This window comes from Suncus etruscus, chromosome 2 (genome assembly GCF_024139225.1).
Source record: "Suncus etruscus isolate mSunEtr1 chromosome 2, mSunEtr1.pri.cur, whole genome shotgun sequence".
NCBI lineage: Eukaryota > Metazoa > Chordata > Mammalia > Eulipotyphla > Soricidae > Suncus > Suncus etruscus.
The window spans coordinates 4,323,649-4,344,231 of NC_064849.1; the positions used below are offsets into that span (position 1 = coordinate 4,323,649).

Sequence of the window (20,583 nt, forward strand, 5' to 3'; positions counted from 1 at the left end):
ATGCAGCCCCTAGGGCTGCATCAACAGGGGAGAGGGGCCACAGAACCCTGAGATGTCCCAGGCCCAGGATGCATACAGGCAGCAGAAACTCAAACCACCCATACCGCCCTATACCAATGCCCCGACCCCACTCACCTCTAGCAGCTGTACAGCTCCTTCATGTTCTCTCTTGGCTTCAACCTGAGCCTTGGAGAGGAGAGGGCAGGAAGGTGAGGGAAACGTGCTGCACCTCTCCACTCACCCCTCCACGCACCCAGACTACCCCAAGTGTCCTTTCTTTTTGGGCTTTGCTGAGATCCCCGGTGCCATAGACAGGCCTGACCCAGCTCCTGGAGGAGAAGAAGCTTTGGCTCAGGGCACAGACAGTCGCTTCCTCTAGATACCACCAGGAGCACTGCCAGGAGCACCTATCCCTCCCAGGCCCCCACTCTCGGGCTGCCCCAAGGAGGGAGCAGAGCAAGTGCCTGCCCTGGCCCTGACATTGCTCGAGCGGGGCTGCAGACTGGACTCATCCTCACAGGCCTCACTCAAGGCTCTGCCCCCATGCCTAGCCCAAGAGGCCCCAGCATGAGCCCCCACGCAGGTACCTGGTGCCCCCCAAACAGGTACGTGAAGATTTCCCGAGGGTGGGTCCCCCAGAACCCAGGAGCCACACAGGCCGGTGCAGAAGTGAGCACAGGGGTCCCCTGAGCCCTGAGGGATGGCTCTTCTGTGTCCCCTGGAAATGACAACCCCTTTCTGGCCAGTATTGGGGGACTACTCTGCTGATATCAGTGTATCCGGATCCCAGTTGGGGAAGCTGCACCGTCTGGAGAGCTCTGGCCTCTGAACTCAGCCCAGAGAACCCAGAGACCCAAACTGATCCCCAGCCTGTCTCTAGGGAGCTGGTTCTGGGACCCAAAGGCTCCCACCCTTCTTCCCTCTCAGTCCCCCCCCCTCCCCTGCCGGGTGGCACCTCCCAGCCTCATCATCTCCCCTTGCCAGCACAGACTAAAAGCAGGAGCCTGAGCTCACAGGGTTTCATTCATATGCATTTTTCCTCATGCACTTCCAGGGATGCTCTGAAGCATCGGAGACCAGAATAGAACACAGTAAATTAATTACCCCATTCTCAAACTCCGCTCCATCTCCACAGGCTTAAAACTGTTCCTTTCAAAGCAAAAACAAGAGCAATAATCGACAGCGGCACGGGGAGGGGGAAGAGGGAGCGGCAAAGAGCACAGGGGAGCAGATAAACGGCCCATCCCGCCTGGCGAGTCAAAGAGGGTTTTCAAGTGGCAGGATCCAAAACAGAAGCTGCAGCGCCAGGCAGGAGGCAGAAACGCAGCCAAGCTGGCAGCCACCACTGCGTTGGGCTTCAAGCGAAAACCGCGATTTTAGCTTCCCTGGATCCTCGCGAACTTGGACAAGGGGAACAGATGGCTGGAATTAGCAGTGAAAAGTGGCAGGGCTCAGTTCTGGCCAGCCCCAGCAGGGCCTGCAGCAGGGCCCTTCAGTCCTAGGGGTGAAACCCACCTTCGGGTGAGGCCCAAAGGAAGCTCTGCTGAACTGGGCCAAGGTGGAGGGGAGTGCACAGGACAGGATGCAGGCGCCCAGGGCCTGGTGGGGGCCAGGGTGAGGCTGGGCGAGGCTGTGTTTATTTCTTCTGTCCTTGGGCACTTGGGTTTTGCAATCTGTTGCTACTGTGAACAGCGTCGCAACAAATAGGGGAGCACAGAGGTTTTTGTGGGAGAGTTTTGGGGCCAGATGTCAACAAGTTCTTCTTGTTTTGAGATGCATCCACAATGTTTTCCAAAGAACCAGCTGACATTCCCAGCAGTTGCCGTGAGGGCCCTTTCCCCACATCCCTGCAACACTGGTGACTTTGTTCTTTTCATGGGGAAGGGTGGTCGAAGCCAGAGGTCCTCAGGGACTGTTCCTGGCTCAGTGCTGATCTGCTGGGACTCAGGGGGTGACATGCGGTGCTGAAGTTTGACCCTGGGTCTCCTCGGCTGCCATAGCTACACGCAAGGCCAAGTGCATCCCTTCCTACACCATCTCTCCCCGGTTCTGCTCCTGGTGATGTGAAATCTTGCTGTGAGGAGACCTCTTTGTTGTTTTGATTTGCATTTCCCCATGTCAGGTGAGGCTGAGAATTTTTTAAATACCTCTTGGCTGTCTTATGTCCTCTTTAAGAAAGTGTCTATTCAATTCTTCTTGTTTTTGTTGTTGTTGTTGTTGTTGTTTTGTTTGTTTGTTTGCTTTGTTTTAGGCCATACCCAGAGGTGCTCAGGGTTTACTCCTGGCTCTGTACTTGGGGCCACTCTAGTTGACGTCCCTCTCCAGGGGACCATATGGGGTGCTGAGGATCTGCTCAAGCCCATCCAAGACAAGAGTCCTACCTGCTATCCTCTCTCTCTGGTCCCTTCTCCCCATTTTTGATGGACTGTTTGCTTAAGTTCTACAAGTGCTTCCCATCCCTTGGATGTCGACCGTTGTCAGATGAGTGGCGAATCTTCTTTCCCATCCTATGAGTGTTTTTATTCTGGTCACCATTATTTCTTTTGCAGCACAGGAGCTTCTTAATCGCATGCAATCCCATTTGTCTAATTTTATCTCCATTTGTTTGCCAATAGCATTGAATTGAAGAAGCTTCTAGATTAATGTCATGAAGGGTTCTGCCTATGTTTTCCTCAACATGACTTAGGTTTATGTCTGCTATCAATAACTTTAATCCGTTTTTGTTGACCTTTGTGCATGTTTTGAGACAGGGGTCTGACTTCACTTCTGACACTTCATTGACCAGATTTCCCAGTAGCATTTGTTGAAGACTTTTTCCTTGCTCCAACTCAAATTCTGCTTCTCTGTCCAAGATTAGCCATTTGTATCCTTGAGAATCTGTCTCTGGGCTCTCTGTTCTACCCTCTGGTCTGAGTTCGTCTTTATTCCAGGACTACGCTGTTTTCATTACTGCAGTTTTATAGAGGGGAAACTCTGAAGTCGGGGAAAGAGGACCCTTCCTAAGATTGCTTTCACTATTCTGGGGGTATTATTACTCCATGTAGATTTCAACTGCATTTTGTCCATGTGTCTAAACACTATCATGGGTATTTTTATAGGGACAGCATTGGTTACCTATGCTGTCTTGGGTAGGCTAGTCATCTGGACCAAATAAATGCTTTCAACCCACTAAGAAGGATTTTTCCATTTCCTTTGTGTCTTCTTTTATTTCCCTCAGTGGAGATCTATCGTTAACTTTATAAAAAATATTTCACCTTTTTTGTTAGGCTGATTCCCAGGTACTTATGAATGGGTTTGTTTTCTTTCTCTCTCTCTTCTTTCTCATGATTTGCATAAATTACCATGAATTTCTGAGTATTGATTTTGTAACCTGGCATTTCACTGCATGAGTTTTTGTTTCCAGAATTTTAGAATTTAATATTTTAATGGTTTTAATTTTTCCTTTATTTTATTAGACCATCAATCCATAAGGCAGTTTTCTCAAATTTCCAAATAAATCCCAAAAGTACATTATTTTAAAGGTGAAAACTCGCCGCTTTAGACACATTCCTGTCAGGAGGTCTTTGTAGCCTTCGGACTTCTTAGCCTCAGGACCTCTGCCGACAGTGGTAGTTTGGCCTTATCTTGTCCAACCTGGATCCCTTTATAAATCTCCTTCTTGGGGCCGGGTAGGTGGCGCTGGAGGTAAGGTGTCTGCCTTGCAAGCGCTAGCCAAGGAAGGACCGCGGTTCGATCCCCCGGCGTCCCATATGGTCCCCCCAAGCCAGGGGCGATTTCTGAGCGCATAGCCAGGAGTAACCCCTGAGCGTCAAATGGGTGTGGCCCAAAAACCAAAAAAAAATAAATAAATAAATCTCCTTCTTACCTAACGAACTGCTGCAGTCAGGAATTCTCCCATGAGCTCTGATGAGGGCGGCAGCCTTGCCTTGAGCCTGGTCTCTGAGGGCAGGACTTCAGCTTTTCACTGCTGAGTATGGAGTTAGCTGTAGGTTTGTGGTAAATGGCTTTAACTATACTGAGGAAGAGTTTTCTATCCCCACTTACTGAGGGGTTTTTAAGCATGAATGGGATTGGGTCTTGTCAGCTGCTTTCTCTGCCTTTAGTGATATGATCGTATGATTTTTATCTTTCCTCACGCTGAGCCGCCTGGTATTTATTCTCTTTGGTGCCGATGTGCTGTCTTGCGCTGACAGACATGTGTCTACTTATGTGTAATCCCTGCAGCCTTCAGATAAATGTTCCCTGATCGTGGTGGATGATCTAGTAGCTGGCTTGCCGGATTCCATTGGCGGATATTTTCTTAAGGATCTCTTCATTTGGAATACAGGTCTATAGTTTTCTTCTCAATCTTTCTTTTTCGTGTGTGTGTTTTTTTTGTGTGTGTGTTTTTTTAAATGACCCCACATCCCACGCATAGCACCAGGGCTCTGACCTGACCCCAGTCCCATTAGAATAGCTGTGGACAGCTTGAAGTCCTCAGTTAAACAAATGGTCCATCAGAGCCTGTTTCCCTTCCTAGTAGGTCAATGACCATCCGTCCGGGAATGACTGAAGCAGCCAGCAAGGACGGCATGCTGGTGTCTGCGGAAATCACTAGAAATGGGTGCAGAACCTTCATCTCATGGCATTTGGTCCCCCATAAAAGCCACAGCTGAGCGCTGTCCCTCTCCCTGTCACCCTCATGAGGTGCAGGTCATGCAGAGCCAGCAGGCTGCAGGGCTGAGGAGAGAGAGCGAGGTGGTTCACAGCTTGCTCCCTCCGCTCCACAGACATGGCCCCGGATCCTCAAAGTCTCACAGGAAGTTCCATGCGTGCCTCGGCTGATCTATCTCTGCAGCCTCCCGAGTCCAGAGAAGACAGGTCTAAGGGCACTTGCTGGTGGCTTGAGTCACAGACCCAAGGGGAGAGCGACACACACACCCCATATCGTGGCCCAGCAATATCTTCTGTGTCACAAGCACTGGCTTTGTGAAACCTGTCCTGAATCCTGGCCTGATAAGTGAATGGAGATAGCACTCAGCTCTTGGGGGGCCAGAGTTCTGCTCCAGAGGTCAGCGGTGGTGTTTTGGAGCCCCAGCCCAGGGAGGGGGTTCACCACTGCCACCATTGCCAGTCTTGTCCAGCTTCTGGCTCTGGGAGGGCCTGGTGAAGCTGAGGCTCATTTGCTCCAGGAACAAGGAAGGAGGCTGCTCTGCCCCCCACCCTAGAGATGAGGGCACATGCCTGCACCCCTCCCTGGATTTCTGGCCCCAACCCCTCTCCTCCTGGGCCCAGGTGCTGGTCCTTTGCTAATGAGACCCCACTGCAGTGTCCACCCAGGAGAGCCCCAAAGGAACAAATGACCTGCTCCGGGGGTGGGAGCCCCCACCCCGCTGTGCCCCCAGCACCCCCATGGCCTGGCTCACCTTCTGCAGAAAGTCGATCTCCTGCTGCTTAGCACTGAGCACGGCCAGGGCCTGCTCATGCTCCAATTCCAGCTGCTGCCGCCGCCCCGCGGCCTCTCGCATGTGCTGTGGGGACAGACAGTCGGACTCAGCGGGTGCCGGCCTCCTGCCATCCTGTGACAGCTACTGGGCAACCCAGGCCCAGAGATTCTGGGGCTGCGGCTCTCTGCCCACGGAGCAACCACAGGAAGAGCCGAGCCCCAGAGTAAGCACAGAGCAGAGAGCAGTGGAGAGGCTTCTCCTCGCCATCACAGGACTACCATGGGTTAGCTGGACAGGCGATGAACACACATTACACTCATACGTTCACACACACACACACACACACACACACACACACACACACACACACACACACACACTCACCTCTGGCCCTGCTGGCAGAATCAAGGAGCAGCCCTCGGACATTAGGACAGGATCTCAGCCCGTGCCGGCGCAGAGTTGAGCCCAACCCAACAACCCCCTTTTGTGTCACCCCAGCCCTGATGCTCCTGCACCTGAGTCCCCGCAGAGCCCCTGAGAGGGGCACCAGATCATCAATAGGTCATCGAGAGGCTCCCTGCTGTGATTCTTGACTTTCCAGCACCCACACACACCACAGACACTGGGAAAGAGGAGACCAGGACTGCAGCAAAGGAGAACCCCCTTGGGTGGTTCCAGCCTGGCAACCTAATCTCCCAGCTAAGCTCAGGGACAGGAAAGTAGCCGGTCTACCTGGGGTCTGGGAGCTTGGACATGGAGCCCCCCAGCCCAAAGGCCCCGGGAGCAGGAACCTGCCCTACCTTGAGGACCTGTTCAAGGTTCTCCAGCGTGGCTCAGACCCGACGTTTCTCCTCACGGAGCGCTCGCAGGACTAGGGGGTGCATGGAGTGAAGCCAGGCATCGTCTGCTCTCACCTATGGCAGGAAGGCCAGACAGGCTGCTCAGAGGTGCCAACCGGCTCTGTCTGCGCTGCATTGCCTCCAGACCCAGAGCACCCTCCTCGCCCCATCCTTAAAGCCACTGAGAAGGGGCATGGGGAAGCCGGAACACTAGCTAGGAAGCAGAGCACATAAGGTGGGGGTTCGGGGCAGGGTCTCATGAACAAAGCCGGGAAAATAGGCTCTTTGCTCAAGAGCCTCCTGGGGCTAGCAGTTGAGCACCTAGGTCATGCCCTGCCTGAAGGTGGGAGTTTTCTTTTCCGTTACTTGAACCCAAAATTTCCTTTTCTTTATCCTAATTTAAACTATCTTCTGTCCCCTTGGAGTGAATATTCTGACACAAAGGAGTTATGCAAATATGTCCCAACTTGTCCTTTCCCTCTGACTGGGAGAGGCATGCAGCTTGGAAAACGACATTCGTGGGCAAGTAGCTAGCTGGTCCTGCTGACTCCAAAGAATGACAAGACGAGCATGCCGGTCCTTCCAGTCACCCACATCAGCTCTCTCCTTTGCTGCTGTGTCTTCCCATGCTGGTTGTCTGTGTCCAGGATATGGGGATGTGCCGGCAGGGCAGAACTCTGGATCTGCTCTGATCTTTCCAAGCCCTCAGGAAGCCCCAAGGCTTCCGACAGGATTAACCAGACCAGGCAGCTGTAGAACTTTCACTGCATCCTGCCATGCCAGAGCCTCAGAGGTGCAGCTGGGAGAGACTGGGAGTCGCTGTACCCATTAGCCAGGTCTGTGCAGCCTGCCAAGGCAGTGGCAGAAGCAAGATGCCACAGGCCATGCTGAGGTACCAACAGAGACAGAGGCTGAGGCCCACTTTCCCAAGATGAGGCAGGGACAAAGTGCTTCCATGCAGACTTTCTCTAACACAAATGCCCTCTTGTATAAAAGGAAAATAAATCAGTAAAATCAAATCAGGAAATGAATATCGTTCCCAGGTACAATTCCAGAGATAGGGCAAGATCAGATGGTAGAAGGAAGATTCTACTGGTGGTGGGATTGGTGTTTGAACGTTGGAACATCTATATTATGAATAACTTGGTAAATCACAGTATTGTAATTATTTTTGGCTTTAGGCCCTGCTTGGTATTGCATGCAGGAATTCCTCCTGAGTGTTCAAGAGACCATATGGGATGCCAGGGATCAAACCCGGGTCAGCTGCATGCAAAGCAAATTCCCTCCCTGCTCCAGCCTGATGGGGAACAGCCATGTTGTTATGGGTCTTGGCCAAAACAAGCAGAGTTTCTTTAGCACCCTACTAAGGAGGGAGGAGAAGGGTCTGGCATCACCCAGTGGGCAGTGTTTCAATGGCACACAGCCCACTGAGGCCGCAGTTTAATTGAAAAAGAGCAGACTGGAGTGATAGCGCAGCAGGGAGGGCGTTTGCCTTGCATGTGGCTGACCTAGGACGGACCCAGGTTCAGTTCCCGGCATCCCACATGGTCTCCCAAGCCTACCAGGAGTGATTTCTCAGTGCAGAGCCAGGAGTAAGCCCTGAGTGCCGCCTGGTGTGGCCCAAAAAACAAAAAAGAAAATGAGCAGGGCCCGGAGAGATAGCACAGCGGCGTTTGCCTTGCAAGCAGCCGATCCAGGACCAAAGGTGGTTGGTTCGAATCCCGGTGTCCCACATGGTCCCCCGTGCCTGCCAGGAGCTATTTCTGAGCAGACAGCCAGGAGTAACCCCTGAACACTGCTGGGTGTGGCCCAAAAACTAAAAAAAAAAAAAGAAAAAAGAAAAAGAAAAAGGAAATGAGCAGAGATGGATGGCCCGTCCCCAAGCCCTGTCCAGGGTGCTGATCGTCAGCATGGGTCAAGCCTCTGCAGTAGCCCAGGAAAGAAGAAAGGGGAGGCCAAGGGCCACCTATCTGACAAGTCCCATGTGGTAAAGGCACTTGGCAATGCCCCCTGGCACTAAAGGCAGAATGATGCCACTACAGGCCATGTCTCTGGTACCAGCCCAGCTAGCATGGACAAGCTGGAGAGGTCCCAGGTTTGGGTGACCCTGTGGGAAAATCACACTTCCCATCTCTCCGACTTGCTCCAGCCATGACTCCTAGGGAACTCCCCATCCTACTAGGGCCCTAGTGTGGTCCTGGGCCCCATTTGCCTGGAATATCCTGTATCCCTGGGGAGAGGCACATAGCTGCTGCCCTTCCAGTCAGAGCAGGAAGAGAAGCCACCCAAAGGACTACCTGTGAAATGGGAATCAGTCCAGCACAGCCAGGAGCAAGCCCTGAGCACTGAGCCAGCAGCACCCCTGAGCACCTCTGGGTACCCCTCAAAAGGCAATAGGAACAGCTACTGGTGACAGTGTGGCTTTTTCTTTGATTTACTTCACAAATATCTAAACTCATTTACCACATGCTATTCTGAAGAGCCTGTGAAGGTGGGTTAGTTCAGGCAGCATCATGGGGATTGCTGGAGGTGGGGGTGTCCAGTGCTCTAGAGAACCCACAGCAAATACCCCCATGGCCCAGGGAAGCTGTCTGCTGCCCAGGACCCCTTAGCTCCTGGAAGATGCTGGGCGGGGCCACAGCTGGGCCCCTCTGACATGTTCGGGGAGGGGTCTCCAGAGTGGCATCCCAGCATGGAAGGGACCCACTGAGAAAGCTAAGCCCCCTTCGATCATGTCACCAGTGTCAGGGACATTGTCTTCCTGCAGGAAATGCATAGCACATGCACTGCCCAGTTCCAGGGGATGAAGCCTCAGTCTGGCCTGTACAAGGCAGCGTTGGAGCCGCACTGGAGTTGGACTGGGCTGCTTTTGTGACTCTGACCTTGCAGGGTCTCTCTCTCTTTGTCCTCTCTCTTCTCTCTTCCTCTCTCTCTCAAGCATGCACAGCCCATAGACATGCAGCAGAGCTGGATTTCCACGGCAACTGCCAGCTGCCAGGTGGCCTCATCCTGTTCGTGAGAGGGAGGACAAGGCCAGCCTCACCGCCCCAGGCTTGGACCCGCTAGGGTGAGTGTCAGGATCTTTGCATCCCAGGCTATGCCTGCAGGGAGACCTTGTCCTCTGCCTGTGGGAATCACAGCCCAGGTTTGGGTGGTGCCTCAGACCCAGAGCTGTGCCTGTCAGAAACCCTGCAGCACCCCCTCCCTCTTGCCTCACCCAGGGCTGATAACCCCCTCCCTCTTGCCTCACCCAGGGCTGATAACCAGGAGTGGGAAGCAGGGCCCCAGGAGCTGAGGAAGGGTCAGGAGATGGGGAAGACAGAAGAGACTCCCAGCACCCCGGCCTGCCTGACCTGCAGCTCCTGAAGTCATAGGGCGGAACCACTTCGCTGGCACTCAAATTCGTCACAGCAGTGACCTGAGACCTGAAACCCGAGACCTGCACAACACAGCTGGAATGCTCAGGAGTCCTGCTCACACTCACACACTCACACACACTCACTCATAGACTCACAGTCTCACACACAGCCATACTTACACATTGACACTTATTTTCACACACACTCATTCTCAGTCATACTCAGAAATCAGGAGGGCTCTCTCTCTCTCTCTCTCACACACACACACACACACACACAGCCCAGGTGGGTCCTAGAATGTCCAATCCCCCTTGTGGCCAGGCCATGGTCACAGGCCCTGAGGACCCTCTGCTGCTCCCTCTGTCTACTGCAGAAGGGGCGTCCTCTCTCCCAGCTCCAGCCTTACTCCCCAAGGGAAACAACTCAAATGCCCAAGGCGGCAGGCATGGATTGAGACCTTGGCAATAAGCCCAGGGAAAGCCTTGTCAGGTTTAAGAAAAGGTGACACTTGGGCCAGGAGGTGATTCTGGCTTTGAGTAAATGAAACTGGGCTCAGAAAGGTGAAGTCCTACCTCACAGATTGGCCAGAGCTGGCCAATCTAGATGAAAAAAGACAAATAGAGGAAAATCACATGCTCATGTGCTAGTAAAAATAAAATTGATGAAGCCTGGACATTGTGTGCCATGGCACAGACTGAACACAGGAGATCCCAGGGGTTCTAAAGACAAGGTGAGTGAGGGCTGTGGCCACCCACACCAGGAACAGAGGGAAGGACCCCACCTGCAGCAGCCTGAGCCAGTCTGAGGAGGGTGCCCCTAGCTGAGGCAAGGCCCAGGGTGATCCCTGCAGAGGTCCCTGGGGGCAGAGGACACAGAAGCAAAGCAAGACAAGGAGCAAACTCAAACTCAAACTGCAAGAACACAGTCGGCCCCAGAAAAGGATCAGGCCAGGGCGTGGCAGCTGAGACTGGCTCTTGGGGGCTGCAGGGCTGTTCCCAGAAATGCCACCTCACCTAGAAGCCGGCATGCATAGCAATCAAAATGCAGGGGGAAAGGTGAGATTATCTAAGCATCCACGCATCCTCCCCAGACACCTCTGAGGGCCCCATTTCATGCTCTTCTAGCTGAGGAATCCCCACATTAAAAACTTTTATTCTGGGGGCCAGAGCGATAGCACAGTGGTAGGGTGTTTGCCTTGCACACAGCTGACCCAGGACAGACCTGGGTTGGATTCCTGGCATCCCAATTGGTCTCCCGAGCCAGGAGCGATTTCTGAGAGCAGAGCCAAGAGTAACCTCTGAGCATCACCCAGTCTGACCCCCCAAAATTTTTTTACTCTGTTGGGGCTCAGAATGATAATAAGGGGAGGGTATTTGACTTGCACAACAGCTGACCGGGGTTCAGTCCCTGGCATCCCACAGCTCCCTCAAGCACCACCAAGAGCACTGCAGGGTGTGGCCAAAACACACAACAAAGTCCTCTACAGGACACTTTCCTCTAGTACGGCACCTAATCGGCAGAACTGGGCGACTTCTCCCCATCTGTGGAGCTCGTTCCTTCCTGCGCTCCTGCCACCATCCCTTCACCTACTGGTCAGACTCAGGTACTCACAGTATGTGGACACAAATGGACACTCCGGCACAAGATAGCCAAGCAGGGCTAGCCCTGTGCCAGCTGGAAATGCCACTTTTTACTAGGCCCTGCCTCTCCCGGGAGACTTGGAGACGCCCTTTGCCCTCACTCACTGCTGGCTTATTCCGGGGAGACAGCTGGGGCATCCCTAACATGGATAAGGGCTCTCCAAGATCACAGGAAATAGAAAGCTCAGGACACCTCTTCACCCTATAGAGTCAAGATGTCCTTCAGTGCCAAATCCCTGTGAGCCGGGACCCCACACAGTGGCCACACGCACTGGCCTGGTGCTGTTCAGTAGCTGCTGTGTGTGGTACCTGGCCAGGACAAGGACAAGCCTTCCTGGCAGCAGCTCTCATGCCCACAGCTCAGTGGGTCCAAGGCTGCTCAAGGCAGTGTATGAGCTCTTCTGGCGACCTCTGCTGGGCTGACATCAGTCTTCCCACACACACCCCGAGTGCCAGGGATTGGATTGGACGAAGGGTCTCACGGGTGGGAGGTAAGTGCTCCACCACAGACCCTTCTCCCTGGCCCTCTTGGTGTCGTTCTGAGCCCGGGCCCCTTAACCAGAGTCTTGACTCTGTGCCCACATTCTTTTTTTTTTTTTTTTTTGGTTTTTGGGCCACACCTGGCATTGCTCAGGGGTTACTCCTGGCCGTCTGCTCAGAAATAGCTCCTGGCAAGCACGGGGGACCATATGGGACACCGGGATTCGAACCAACCACCTTAGGTCCTGGATGGGCTGCTTGCAAGGCAAACGCCGCTGTGCTATCTCTCCGGGCCCTGTGCCCACATTCTTGAATCATGCACATATTTCTGACACGTTTGTCACACACACATGCAGCTCCTAGATCAAGCCCATTCTGAAGCCATGCTTGCTGGCATTCTCCAATTCCATAACTAACTCTCCTTCCAGCTAACGTGAGAAGTTGACTTATTTTTTGGTCTGAGGGTGAGTGGTTTTGCGACCACACCTGGCGGTGCTCAGTGGCTACTCCTGGCTCTACACTCAAGAATTACTCCTGAGTTTGGAGGACCTTATGGGATTCTGAGAATCAAATCTGAGTCAGCTACATGCAAGGCAAGAGCCCTACCCACTATGTTATCTCTCTGGCCCCTAAGAAACCTGACAGATGCACTAACCTCTACATCCTCTCCTGAATCCCAGACAACAAAAGGGCAGATCACCTACATTCCAGGGCTGGAAGACAGATTAGTCACAGCTACTGTCCCGATGGCACTGCCACAGGTGTGGGTCTCCAACAGCTCCCAAATCCCTCAGTGAGCCCACCATAGCCCTCTGCTTGCCACTTTCTGATCATGCCAGAGAGCCGAGGGCAGGAGCCCCGCAGGAGTCCAGGGACATGAACACCACTGAGTAGTAGCAAGACCTCAAACTCTGCATAGCCATCTATCCCAATTTGTCTAGTCAAATAACAACGCAGGATGGAGCAAAATGGAACTGAAATCACGTGAGCACTTGAGTCATGAGAAACAAAGACATTCTGAGCCTTTGAACCAGACATTTCTGCAGCAACGTCATATCACATCACCTCGGTCTAGAGGCGGCCATAGGACCCCTTCTGAGGTCAAAGGAAAAGTGTCCCCCTAAAGCCCCTGCTTCACATCTAACTGCCCCCATTTTCCTCAAGTATGGGTGTCAGGAGAGTGACAGGCTGGAAAAGGAGTTTTCTGGCCACTACGAAGCCATCAAGTGCCAGCAACATTTGTTTCCAATCAAGACTGGTTTCCCAATAGACACGTCAGCACATTTTTTGGGGGGGTTGGTTTTTGGGACATACCTGGCAGAACTCAGGGAGTACTCCTGGCTCTACACTCAGAAATTGCTCCTGGCAGGCTCAGGGGACCATCTGGGATGCGGGGATTCAAACCACCGTACTTCTGCATGCAAGGCAAACGCTTTACCTCCATGCTATCTCTCCGGCCCCACATCTTTTTCTTATGGGCAGTTTTGCTATGAGTGGGCACTCAAGAGACCCTAGATTGGCTGCCAGGTTTCAGAAAAGCTTCCCCAGCCTGCCTGTCCCAGGTTCTCCCCCAGAGACAGAGACACCCACAGTCCCGGGTCCTGCCAAGGCTCTGTCCAGCCCCTGTGGGAGGCTCTGTGGATTCCAAGATACACAGATAGCAAAGGTTACTTTTCTGGTTTTGGTGGGTGATCACGAATGTGCTCAGGAGACCCAGGGTCTCACCTTGTGGGTCTCAGACAACCAGGCTGATGGCTCAAGACAAGGTTGGGGACCAGCACTCCTACTATGCTGGGGAATAACGGGGTGGAGCAGACTGGGCTGTGGGCAGACAGCAGGTGAGCCAGTGTAAGGGGTCTAAGGAACATTCTGGAATAGGGGACACTAATTTGCAGGAAAGTCATTTTGGTTTTCTTGAGAATATGTGCAACTTCCACTGGGCACCAACTCCTGCTTTGCAGCATGGCAGGTACCACACGCAGGTGGGCACAGGACGTGGAGCAGGACCTGAAGGTCTAAGTAAAAAATCCAGACCTCACAGGGTGGCCCATGGGAAGGAGATGTGGGCACATTCCCAAGGACACTGACTGCTTGGCCCTGTCCTGTCTGAGACATGGCTCTTCAGTGAGCATCTGTGGGACAGCGAGAGAGGCCCCGAGCAAGGTAGCCCAGGAGAAGTTGCTGACTGCATGATCAGGCCTCTCCACACTGTACTGAGATCACACTGACAATCATGAACAACTCCCCCCCCCAGTGCTCTCCAAGGCCAGGAGGAGGACACGCACACACGCTCCCGGCAGCCATCTGTCCCACAGTCACGAGGACTTGTTTTCTAATTCCCTTTCTGGTGAAGTAACTCTAACATCCATTCCTTCTCAAAGTGAGAACAAGAGCTAAATTTAAACGCTATCACTTAATTGCTATCTGCAATGCCAAACAGCCAACAACCTAAAAAAAATCCAACCCTTCCAAATTCAGGAGATTCTTTGCATCCACCCCGTTCTTCAGAGCTCAGCTCCGGGACAGCCAAACAAAAAGAACCAGGCCAAAAAGCAGAGATCTGCCCAAAAAAAGCCCAGAAGGACTCCCAACTCACCAAACACAATCACCCAGATCGTGACTGACACAACTCAGAGGGGATCGTTTTGAGGTTCTCGGGAGCTCCATCTGCCTGTGGGAGACTGCTGGCAAACAGGCCCGAAGAGACGGGGGCCGCAGAGGAAACCGGCACTTGGGCTGACAACGGCGCTAAATATCGGAGATATTTTCCAGCCATCTCCCCATTCCCGAGCTCCCCTTAAAAGCAGGGAATCGAGTGTACACACAGTGGGGTTTCACAGAGAAATTCTTCCTGCATCATCTCAGGAAAAGTTTAGTCATAAAAGAGAAGTTAGGAAATTGGGGAGAACCAAAGGCAGCTGAAGGCCATCTGGTGGAGCCCATCCCTATCACTGTCCCTGCCATCATGTTCTCCATCACCCCGCCTTCTCCTCCATCTCTTCTCCCATCTCTGCAGTCTTCTCTACCATCCCACTGTCATCTCCTCCCCCAGCTCCACCACCATCACCCCCAAATCAAACACCAAATAAAGACCTGAGTGGGCACCCCAGGTTTCCCTGCTGAACTCTGGACTGGCCGTGTAACAGCTCGTCTCCCCATGCTCAGTGTAGCCTAAGCCGAATTTCCTGCCACAAAGGCCCAGAATCTCGGCATGTGGCACTTCTCTGAGCTGATGTCACAGACAACACCTCCTCCCCCCAAATCCCTGGACATGCCTCTGAGTCTCCTGTTCACGCCTGCTCTTTCCTATCCAGTGCCTCAGCCCAAATCACTCCAGGCTCCCACCACAAACACCCAGTTCAGCCTCAGTTCGAACCATCTCTCTCCAGCCAGGATGTGGCTGGCAGCGTTGCAGCATGCTGGGTGCTGTCACCCTGGCAGGCCCACGGTCTCAAAGCCTGCTGACTCCTCAGCCCCAGCCCTGCCAGGCAGATTCCTGCCGCAAGCTGGCTCCTGCCTTGCTGTGCCCCGAGACTATCCCCTGCAGGAGGAACAGGCCCATCACCACGTCCTCCCAAGGAGTCCCACATGGAGCAGGCATTAAACACATGTTGAACAGGGACACGGCCCCTGCAGACTCACCAGTGCTTCTGCTGCTGAGTTCCTGGTGTCGGAAAGAGGCCAGGCTGTGGATCGGGTCTTCTGCCGATGGGGTGAGGCCAGTGGGAGGGCACGCAGTTCAGGTGAGGAGGCCCATCCTGCGCAGGAGAAGCACTCAGTCCTTGGCAGACAATGGCTCTCACGGACCATCCACTGCTATCCCCTTCCCCGCTGTGCCACCAACTAACTCCAGAGCCAATGAGTGAGAGGCACAGCCTGCTGCTGCCCAGGGCCACACTCCTTCCCTCACCCAAGTGTCTGGTATGAAAAGGGCAGAAATACACCCGGCACTGCACAACCTGCTTTGACTCTGAGGAGAAGCAGAGGCCTAGATGTGCCGGAGACCACAATGGGTGAAGGGGACAAATTACTCCTCAAGTATCAAGGCCCCTACTGGTGACAGATTGGCAAACACAAGTCCCTCCCTTCCGGAATGATGCCATCAGTCTAGGAGACACACTGTCTTCGGGTAAATCAGTTTAGTAAAGCAAAGCATAGAATAGAGCAGAGTCTCCGAGACTCAGGTCCTTTTATGCTGCTAGCTCCAAAGGAAAACTCCCAAATTTAGTGTACAATCTCATCAAGGAAAGAAAACTCCCTCCTTCTGGTAGACCTTCAAATTGATACAACCAAACTCTCAGCAGCCTTTCATTTCTTTCTTTTTGTTTTTGTTTTTGGGTCACACCTAGCAGCACACAGGGGTTCCTCCTGGCTCTATGCTCAGAAATCACTGCTGGCAGACTCGGGGGACCATATGGGATGCTGGGATTCAAACCACCGTCCTTCTGCATGCAAGGCAAACGCCTTACCTCCATGCTATCTCTCCACCCAGCCTTTTACTTATGTTTTGTTTCTTTGCTTTGTTTCGTTTTGTTTTGGGGACACACCTGGTTATGCTCAGGGGATACTCCTGGCTCTGCACTCAGAAATCACTCCTGGCAGGCATGGGGGCTCATATGGGATACCGGGTTGGCCGAGTGCAAGGCAAATCCCCTACCACTGTGCTATGGCTCCACCCCCTCACTTCTGTTTTTTTTTTTTTGGGGGGGGGCACACCCAGCGGTGCTCAGGGGTTACTCCTGGCTGTCTGCTCAGAAATAGCTCCTGGCAGGCACGGGGGACCATATGGGACACCGGGATTCGAACCAACCACTTTAGGTTCTGGATCGGCTGCTTGCAAGGCAAACACCACTGTGCTATCTCTCCGGGCCCTCACTTCTGTTTTTGAACATTTTTCTTTTTCCTTTTTTAGGGGGACACACTCAGTAGTGCTCAAGAATTATTCTTGGTTCTGAAATTTATCATTCCTAGTGTGTTTGGGGATCACATGAGCACCAGGGATTGAATCTGGGTCAGGTGCCTGTAAGGCAAGCTCCCTCCCTGTTGCACTATGGCAGGGGTGCCGAACAGAATTTTGACCCTCACTCAAAATGGCAAAATGCAATATGTGTTTAATTTATTATTGTTAAAATCAGATGGTTTTGTGTGTTTGTCTGTTTTGGCAGGTCACTGCGTGGTATGGCTCTCTGACTCTCACAGTTTAAAATTTTGGCTCTTTGTGTCCAACTTGTTCGCCACCCCAGCACTATGGCTCCTCCCTGAATGATATGTTTAAGCTACCAACTCAGAGTAAAGAGTAGCTGGAGCACCTCAGGGTTCATGAGAAAGATGATATGGCTGGAAGATTCCATAGGGAGGGCACTTGCCTCACAAATTACAGGCCAAGGTTCAATCCCTGGGTCCGCTAAGAGGGGCTTTGGGGGTTAGGAGGTGACTGGGAACCTGAGGACACTGGTGATGGGATTGGTATTGTGTTGTGTATGTAAATATTTTGGGGGATTACTATGTTGCTCACCCTAATCTGATTAGGTGATTGTGCCCTACCCTAGGGTGTGACCTGGCATTCTGCCCCCACCCCAGGGTAGGACCTGATTCTGCTTCCACCATTGGTTGGTATCTGATCCCACCATTGGGTGGGACCTGACTCTGGACTATAAGAGCAAGGGTCTGTGGAAATATTTGCTTTATTCGGATGGACAAAACTGAAGTCCAAAGACTCCGATTCAGTTCCATCCAGCCAAAGCCTCTCGCCTTCCACAGACCCTTGCTCTTATAGTCCAGAGTCAGGTCCCACCCAATGGTGGGATCAGATACCAACCAATGGTGGAAGCAGAATCAGGTCCTACCCTGGGGTGGGGGCAGAATGCCAGGTCACACCCTAGGGTAGGGCACAATCACCTAATCAGATTAGGGTGAGCAACATAGTAATCCCCCAAAATATTTACATACACAACAGTATTGGAACATTGAATACCTGAAACAACTGTACTATGAGCAATTTTCTAAATTACAGTGTTTAAATAAAGCTTTGCATAGAACATTTGTGGGCACAGGGTGCAGAGAGATAGGGCACTTGCCTTGTGGCCAATACAGGTTCAATCTCTGACACCCCATAAAATCCCCCGAGCCTCACCAAAGTGACCCTGGGCACAGAGCCAGGAGTAATCTGGGTGTGGTCCTACCAAAAATAAAAACCAAAGCCGGAAGCAAGTGTGGAGGCTGGACGTAGGCGTGTGGGGTGGGAGCAGGCAGCAAGCAGGGTATTAGCCTGGAGCCTTATCTATCTGCCCACGGGGCCAGGATTCAATTTGCCTCCACAGATCAACTTCCTGTCCATTGTCAGACCTAAAGAAATCAGAGCCATCTTGTCCAGGAGCGTCTGGCTCATGCTGGTTCAGGCTGGACTCTAATGAGATTTCAGGGACACACAAAGGCCTGTGCAGGGATGTCTAGACTGGCAGCGGGGTCTGCTTTCTGCAAACATGCCTGCAAGCTGGGCTCGGCAGGACCCAGCAGACAAGGAAGTCTGGCTGAGACCCCCAGTGGCCCCAGTCCTCTCATCCCCAGAGTCACAGGAGTCCCTCAGTCCACTGCATAGTCACATGTGATTCCATCATAGTTATGGGAGTCCCTGTGGTCCTCCCCATAGTCATGAGTGAGTCCCAGTCATATTATGGGGAGGACTCAGGGCTCCCCAGTAATCCTTAGGCACTGAGCTGGTGGCTTGGTATAAGGGGCCATAGGACATGGTTCTGTCCATATCAGTGAGGCCAGGGGCAGCCCCCCAACTGTGCTTCACTAATCAGGAATAGCCCCCTTGGCTGCACTGACCCTCCTGCACTATACCTGGTGAGGTTTGGGGATCTGCCCTGATCACTGGACTATCTCCAACTCTAGCTGCTCATTTTACAGGGCCACCCAATGGTGCCTTCCTCAGACTTAAAGGATACATGGCCGCTGAGTGGTCCTTTAAAGACCATGTGCTACCACCAGGCCAGAGAAGAGTTGGGGTGAGTGGCAGGGGTGAGGCAAAGAGGTGAGGCTCAGGGGAATGGAGCAGGGGTGAGGTACAGGGGTACAGTACAGGGATGAGGCACAATGGTGAGGCAAAGGGGCATGGGGCAGAAGGGAGGTTCAGAGGTAAGGCACAGGGGTATGTGAAAGGGATGAGGCACAGGGGTACAGGAGAGGGGTGAGGCTCAGAGGATACAGGGCAGGGGTGAAGTGCAGGGATACAGGAGAGGGATGAGTCACAGCAGTGAGGCACAGGGGTGTGGGGCAGGGGTGAGGCACAGGGGTATGGGGCAGCAGTGAGAGGCACAGGGGTACAGAAGAGGGGTGAGGCACAGGGGTACAGGAGAGGGATGAGCCACAGTGGTGAGGCACAGGGGTATGGGGCAAGGGTGCGGCACAAAGGTGAGGCACAGGAGTAAGAAATAGGACTGAGGAGCAAATACTCCAAAAGCTGGTCCCAGGTGAAGGGGCACCTCCTCTCTCTGACAGACCAGAAACCAGATAGCCACCACCGGCCATCCTGGTTCCTCTGAAGAATCCTAGTGTGCAGCGGTAGGGCATTTTCCTTGCATGCGGCCAACCCAGGAGGAACCCGGTTTGATTGCCAGCATATAGGAATATGGTCCCTCATATTGTCCCCCAGGGACAATTTCTGAGTACAGAACCAGGACCTGAGCACTGCTGGGTGTGGCCCAAAATCCAATCAATAAAATAAAGCAAAAAAGAAAGCACACAGGCAAAAGGCATGGACACAGGCTCATGCACAGACAAGTGGGCACTGACTGATACAGTGGACAAGGGCTTTCCGGAGTCCAGTGTAGAGATAAGGTAGCTGATACAGTGGACAAGGGCTTTCCGGGGTCCAGTGCAGAGATAAGGTCGCACACAGAACCAGTAGCCTGAGCTCTGGCGCTGTCCTTGGTGCTGAAGTGTCACCAGGACCTCCCCTTACCCAGCTCCTCACCCCGGTCCTCACGTCCTCAGCTCCCCGTCTTTAGCCCCTCCCCACCAAACCCCCCATCCTCAGCTCCTCACCCCAGGTGCTCCTGACCTCAGCTTCTCCCCCAGGAATCCTGCCTGGCTACAGGCTTCTCCCTGATCTGGGCTCCCTGGGAACTGCCTGGCATGGGGCAGCCCCAGGAAGGTGCACAGAACCTCATTTTAGAGTCCACCTGTGTCCCAAGAGACTGCACTTCTGCCCCCACCTGACTGCAGAGTGTAGTGTCCCCAAACCCTAAGGTCCTTACAGGGACCCAAACTTCCCCCGCCCCCAGCCCCGGTCTCTCCCCCACACTCAGAGATCAGGAAGCCTATTTATTTATTCATGCCCCGTGTCAGCTAAACAGGACAGGAACTCGATCTCCAGGACAGTAGAGCACACACTCGCTGCATCTACCCTGGTGAGTCACAAGGGACAGCACAGCTGTCGGACCTAATGGGACACCTGAGTAAGTCCTGCTCCGTCTGTCTGGGCTGCCTGTTCCATCCTCAGAGAACAGCACGGGGCTTATTCTGGGAGCAGGGATGGGGCACTCAGAGCTGAACAGACTGAGTCTCAGCAAGAGGAACTTGGAGGACACCCACAGTGGCACATCCACAACACACAGCTGCCTGCCCCACGCCAGTGACATAAGGCCTGGCATTAGGAACCTGCGAGCACTGGGCTCTGCACTCCTTCCTGCTCGGGCAACTCCCTGCTGAGAACCTAGAGCCACTTTCTGCCTCAGTGCACAAGCCCTCCCAGGTCCCCCACACCCCCGTTTTGAGTCTCTATTCTATCTGCTCCGGAGGGAGGTGATGGGACCCCAACTCTTTATACTTGGTA

The 20,583-nt window shown here is 53.2% G+C and overlaps 1 protein-coding gene across 7 annotated transcripts in view; it reads right to left on the reverse strand.

Annotated features, from left to right (window-relative positions):
• RIMBP2 (RIMS binding protein 2) overlaps positions 1-20,583 on the reverse strand; it is a 60,238-nt gene that overhangs the window by 26,752 nt on the left and 12,903 nt on the right. For 6 of the 7 annotated variants that reach the window (XR_007492890.1, XM_049769194.1, XM_049769191.1 and 3 more), the window contains exons 2-5: positions 15,387-15,662; positions 6,227-6,340; positions 5,406-5,510; positions 136-186 (exon numbers count right to left, since the gene is read on the reverse strand). Coding sequence is in view for 6 of the 7 variants with exons in the window: in XM_049769194.1 (XP_049625151.1) it covers positions 136-186; positions 5,406-5,507 (153 nt within the window). In the remaining variant the exon portion in view is untranslated. The remainder of the gene's footprint in view (positions 1-135; positions 187-5,405; positions 5,511-6,226; positions 6,341-15,386; positions 15,663-20,583) is intronic. The other variant, XM_049769192.1, reaches the window with a different exon arrangement.